At 48.4% G+C, this 6,085-nt stretch overlaps 1 protein-coding gene across 1 annotated transcript in view; it reads right to left on the bottom strand.

The window, feature by feature from the left end:
* The window catches only part of LOC139407283 (otoferlin-like), a 126,012-nt gene that overhangs the window by 19,413 nt on the left and 100,514 nt on the right, over nt 1-6,085 (bottom strand). Inside the window, exons 26-29 of the mRNA XM_071150925.1 lie at nt 5,643-5,804; nt 3,452-3,523; nt 1,499-1,618; nt 1,148-1,309 (exon numbers count right to left, since the gene is read on the bottom strand). Of these exons, the coding sequence (XP_071007026.1) occupies nt 1,148-1,309; nt 1,499-1,618; nt 3,452-3,523; nt 5,643-5,804 (516 nt within the window). The remainder of the gene's footprint in view (nt 1-1,147; nt 1,310-1,498; nt 1,619-3,451; nt 3,524-5,642; nt 5,805-6,085) is intronic.

Below are 6,085 nucleotides of genomic sequence, written 5' to 3'. Positions count from 1 at the left end.
AGACGCCTAAGACAGCGCTACAGGGAGACAGGACGGACAGCTGATCGTCCTCGCAGTGGCAGGCCACGTATAACAACACCTGCACAGGATCGGTACATCTGAACAACACACTTGCGGGACAGGTGCAGGATGGCAACAACAACTGCCCGAGTTACACCAGGAATGCACAATCCTTCCATCAGTGCCCGGACTGTCTGCAATAGGTTGAGAGAGGCTGGACTGAGGGCTTGAAGGCCTGTTGTAAGGTCCTCACCAGACATCACCGGCAACAACGTTGCCTATGGGCACAAACCCACCGTCGCTAGATCAGACATGACTGGCAAAAAGTGCTCTTCACTGACAAGTCACGGTTTTGTCTCACCAGAGGTGATGGTCGGATTCGCGTTTATCATCGAAGGAATGAGCGTTACACCGAGGCCTGTACTCTGGAACGGGATCGATTTGGAGGTGGAGGGTCCGTCATGGTCTGGGGCGGTGTGTCACAGCATCATCGGACTGAGCTTGTTGTCATTGCAGGCAATCTCAACACTGTGCGTTACAGGGAAGACATCCTCCTCCCTCATGTGGTACCCTTCCTGCAGGCTCATCCTGACATGACCCTCCAGCATGACAATGCCACCAGCCATACTGCTCGTTCTGTGCGTGATTCCCTGCAAGACAGGAATGTCAGTGTTCTGTCATGGCCAGCGAAGAGCCCGGATCTCAATCCCATTGATTGAGACATTGGGACCATTTGGATCGGACGGTGAGGGCTAGGGCCATTCTCACCAGAAATGTCTGGGAACTTGCAGGTGCCTTGGTGGAAGAGTGAGGTAACATCTCATTGCAAGAACAGGCAAATCTGGTGCAGTCCATTTGGAGGAGATGCACTGCAGTACTTAATGCAGCTGGTGGCCACACCAGATACTGACTGTTACTTTTGATTTTGATCCCCCCCCCCTTTGTTCAGGGACACATTATTAAATTTCTCTTATGTCTCAGTTGTTGAATCTTGTTATGTTCATACAAATATTTGCACATGTTAAGTTTGCTGAAAATAAACGCAGTTGACAGTGAGAGGACATTTAATTTTTGCTGACTTTATGTACAGTATCTGCTGTCTTTCACTGTCTGAAAGACCATCGAGATTTGACCAGGTTCTACTCACCACCTCAAACCACTTGACGAGGGTGCTGAAGTTGGGGTTCTTCTTGTAGTTCTGAATGAGAGCAGACTGGACTCCTCTCCCTGCACACTCTATGTCCACCCTGGGTCTGTCCACCAGGGCCAAATTCACCCTCTTCAGGTCCCTCAGGCCCCAGAACAGAACCTGGACCACAACATATCAGACTGGATCAGACCATTTGATCTCTGCCTTGATCTCCCCTTACCTCCACCACCTGGACCTGTGTCCTCCACCTTCCAGTTTCTATCTTTGGGGTACTTTCTCTCTTTCCTCTAGCTTGTAGTTTTATATCCTCTCTGAGTGCTGTTCCCTAGTCATGGAGTGTTGTCTCACCTCTATGCGGTAGCGGCTGAGGATAGGTCGGATGCCCATGGGTACAGGGAGGATGGGTCCACGTTCTGAGTCTGTCGGACCATCGATGGGAGGAAGCTCTGCCCTCCCCCCTTGTCCAATCTACTCCAGGAAAAGAAGGGAGAGGAGGCAACAACCAATGTATACAACATACTGAGGAGATACAATTAAATGAAATTACAAACATCAGCTTCAGTATTCAGCAATAAAAGGACCTGAGATGTTTTGTTCTCCTAGATTTTAGTTTGGCTTTGTTCTGGACTATTTTTGCAGAGGTACAGAAGTTAGAGAGAGTAGTTACAGAGCAAGACACTGAATAGAGATGGATGGGGCAGAGAGGGAGAGAAGCACCTTTATAGACGGTGTCTATAGACCTTTATAGACACTCAGCAGAAGAAGGCTTAGACTGACCAGAGAGACCATAGAATTAGACCATACAATTAGACTGACCAGAGAGACCATAGAGAGACTGACCAGAGAGACCATAGAGTTAGACTGATGACAGAGACCATAGAGTTAGACTGATGACAGAGACCATAGAGTTAGACTGATGAAAAAGACCATAGAGTTAGACTGACCAGAGAGACCATAGAGTTAGACTGACCAGACAGACCATAGAGTTAGACTGACCAAAGATACCATAGAGTTAGACTGACCAGAGAGACCATAGAGTTAGACTGACCAGACAGACCATAGAGTTAGACTGACCAAAGAGACCATAGAGTTAGACTGACCAGAGAGACCATAGAGTTAGACTGATGACAGAGACCATAGAGTTAGACTGATGACAGAGACCATAGATTTAGACTGATGAAAAAGACCATAGAGTTAGACTGACCAGAGAGACCATAGAGTTAGACTGACCAGACAGACCATAGAGTTAGACTGACCAGAGAGACCATAGAGTTAGACTGACCAGAGAGACCATAGAGTTAGACTGATGACAGAGACCATAGAGTTAGACTGAAGACAGAGACCATAGAGTTAGACTGACCAGAGAGACCATAGAGTTAGACTGATGACAGAGACCATAGAGTTAGACTGATGACAGAGACCATAGAGTTAAACTGATGACAGAGACCATAGAGTTAGACTGACCAGAGAGACCATAGAGTTAGACTGATGACAGAGACCATAGAGTTAGACTGATGACAGAGACCATAGAGTTAGACTGATGACAGAGACCATAGAGTTAGACTGACCAGAGAGACCATAGAGTTAGACTGATGACAGAGACCATAGAGTTAGACTGATGACAGAGACCATATAGTTAGACTGATGACAGAGACCATAGAGTTAGACTGACCAGAGAGACCATAGAGTTAGACTGACCAGAGAGACCATAGAGTTAGACTGATGACAGAGACCATAGAGTTAGACTGATGACAGAAACCATAGAGTTAGACTGACCAGAGAGTGATCAGAGACAGAATAACCAAATGTAACAGTTTTGCTTCTGTCCCTCTCCTAGCCCCTACCTGTGCTCGAACCAGGGATCCTCTGCACACATCAGCAACTGCCTCCCACGAAGCATCGTTACCTATCACTCCACAAAAGCCACGTCCCTTGAAGTAGTTGTTTCCCTTGTTCTGCAAGGTCTCAGAGCGAGTGACATCACCAATTGAAACGCTATTAGTGCGCACCCCGCTAACTACCTAACCATTTCACAGAGATGGACTGACCAGAGATATCATAGAGTTGGACTGACCAGAGATAGCATAGAGTTAGACTGACCAGAGATAGCATAGAGTTGGACTGACCAGAGAGACCATAGATTTAGACTGACCAGAGATAGCATAGAGTTAGACTGACCAGAGAGACCATAGAGTTAGACTGACCAGAGAGACCATAGATTTAGACTGACCAGAGAGACCATAGAGTTAGACAGACCAGAGAGTGATCATAGAGGGAGGGACAGAAGAGTGAAAAGAGCACCTTAATCTGAGGAACAGCAAAGTCATGGACAGCAATCAGAGCCCTCCTGATCTCCTCATCGTCATAGGGAATCTGCAGGGTGGGGATAGGGTACAGGAGTATGTAAGGTGGAGGGCAGGAGGTAGGGGGGAGTAGGGCAGGGGTCCAGTGAGAAGGAGGGAGAGTCAAGGGACCACAGGGTGATAAAGAGAGGATGGAAAAAGGAGAGGAGAAGCATGGCGGAAGAAGGAGAGGAGAGGCATGGAGGAGGAAGAAGAGGAGAGGCATGGAGGAGGAATAAGAGGAGGAGCATGGATGAATAAGGGGAGGAGAGGCATGGAAGAAGAAGGAGAGGAGGGGCATGGAAGAATAAGAGGAGGAGAGGCATAGAAGAAGAAGAAGAAGAAGAAGAAGAAGAAGAAGAAGAAGAAGAGGCATGGAGGAAGAAGAAGAGGTGAGGCATGGAGGAAGGAGAGGAGAGGCATGGAGGTAGAAGAGGGGGAGAGGCATGGAAGAAGAAGAAGAGGATAGGCATGGAGGAATAAGGAAGAGGGGCATGGAGGAAGAAGAAGAGGAGAGGCATAGAGGAAGAAGGAGAGGAGAGGCATGGAGGAATAAGATGAGGAGAGGCATGGAGGAATAAGGGGAGGAGAAGCATGGAGAAAGAAGAGGAGGAGAGGCATGGAGGAAGAAGAAGAGGAGAGGCATGGAGAGATAAGGGAGTAGAGGCATGGAAGAAGAGGAAGAGTGCATGGAAGAAGAAGAGGAGAGGCATGGAGGAAGAAGGAGAGAAGAGGCATGGAGGAAGAAGGAGAGAAGAGGCATGGAGGAAGTAGAAGAGGAGAGGCATGGAGGAGGAAGAAGAGGAGAGGCATGGAGGAATAAGGGGAGGAGAAGCATGGAGGAAGAAGAGGAGTAGAGGCATGGAGGAATAAGATGAGAAGAGGCATGGAGGAATAAATGGAGGAGAGGCATGGAGAAAGAAGAGGAGGAGAGGCATAGAATAAGAAGAGGAGAGGCATGGAGGAAGAAGAAGAGGAGAGGCATGGAGGAAGAAGGAGAAGAGGCATGGAGAAAGAAGAATGGGAGAGGCATGAAGGAAGAAGAAGAGGAGAGGCATGGAGGAAGAAGGAGAGAAGAGGCATGGAGGAAGAAGAGGAAGAGAGGCATGGAGGAAGAAGAAGAGGAGAGGCATGGAGGAAGAAGGAGAGAAGAGGCATGGAGGAAGAAGAAGAGGAGAGGCATGGAGGAAGAAGAAGAGGAGAGGCATGGAGGAAGAAGAAGAGGAGAGGCATGGAGGAAGAAGAAGAGGAGAGGCATGGGGGAAGAAGAAGAGGAGAGGCATGGTGGAAGAAGGGGAGGAGAGGCATGGGGGGAAAAGAAGAGGAGAGGCATGGAGGATGAAGGGGAGGAGAGTCATGGAGGAAGATGAGGAGGAGAGGCATGGAGGAAGAAGGAGAGGAAAGGCCTGGAAAAAGATGGAGTGGAAAGGCATGGAGGAAGAAAGAGAGGAGAGGCATGGAGGAAGAAGGAGAGGCTTGGAGGAAGAAGAGGAGGAGAGGCATGGAGGAAGAGGGAGAGGAGAGGCATGGAGGAAGAAGGAGAGGAGAGGCATGGAGGAAGAAGAAGAGGAGTCATGGAGGAAGAAGGAGAGGAGAGGCATGGAGGAAGAAGAGGAGGAGTCATGGGGGAAGAAGAAGAGGAGAGGCATGGAGGATGAAGAAAATTGTGGACGGACAATTAGGATGAAATGGAAATTAATAACAGACAGATGATGAGAAGGAAAGGCAGAGAGAGAGGGAAAGAGAGACCCTTCTTTTCTAGAGTTGCTGAGGAATCAGCTCGTCACCGTGTTCGTGCACAGCTGCAGTTGCATAGTCCATGCATTTGGTAAATCTGTTGTCATTCTCCATGTGATCCATTTGTCTAATAACTTCTTGTGCGTCGGTGTGTATTTTTAAACTTTTTCCATGCATGTCAATGGCATGCTCTTAGTGTGTTCCTGGCATGTTATTTAGTTCCTAGTGTGTGTGTGTGTGTGTGTGTGTGTGTGTGTGTGTGTGTGTGTGTGTGCGTGCGAGCATGCGTGCGTATTTCCTGGTGTGCGTGTTCTTGGTGTGTATATGTGCATACGTGTATGTTTCTGATGTGTATGTGTGTACTTGCAGTGTGCACACGTGTCTAAGTGTGCGAGTGTGTGTGATCAGCTGACCTGCAGCAGCTCAAAGGCAGCCAGTAGGTCACCGGCGGTAGAGTTGCCACGGTAGATCTGGTAGTACTCTAGCTGTGGGGGGAACCTCGGAGGGCCGTAGTGCTCGTCACACATCTTAGTGATGGGCTTAGCAAACGTCCGACCAATGAACTCTGCCTTGCCCTGGACGCCACAGAGACAACCGTAGAAAGATTAGAAACCAGTTTAGGGGGTGTACTTCTTGTCATGGCCACTGGGGGCCAATGTAAGCACAGACAGAATACTGAAAATGGTGTATAAAGTGGGGACTATTCAGAGAACATGCTAGCTACCATAAGGCTAACAGAATTTGAAAGGTCCTACCAGGGGTCATATCTCTATTGGTTCCATCAGTTTATGAGAAGCATGCATGACTGGTAGAGGAACATGGTCGATTAAGACAGTAACAGATACACAGTAAGAAC

The sequence above is a fragment of the Oncorhynchus clarkii genome, chromosome 4, assembly GCF_045791955.1.
Source record: "Oncorhynchus clarkii lewisi isolate Uvic-CL-2024 chromosome 4, UVic_Ocla_1.0, whole genome shotgun sequence".
NCBI classification, from domain to species: domain Eukaryota; kingdom Metazoa; phylum Chordata; class Actinopteri; order Salmoniformes; family Salmonidae; genus Oncorhynchus; species Oncorhynchus clarkii.
This window is presented reverse-complemented; position numbering and strand designations above follow the sequence as displayed.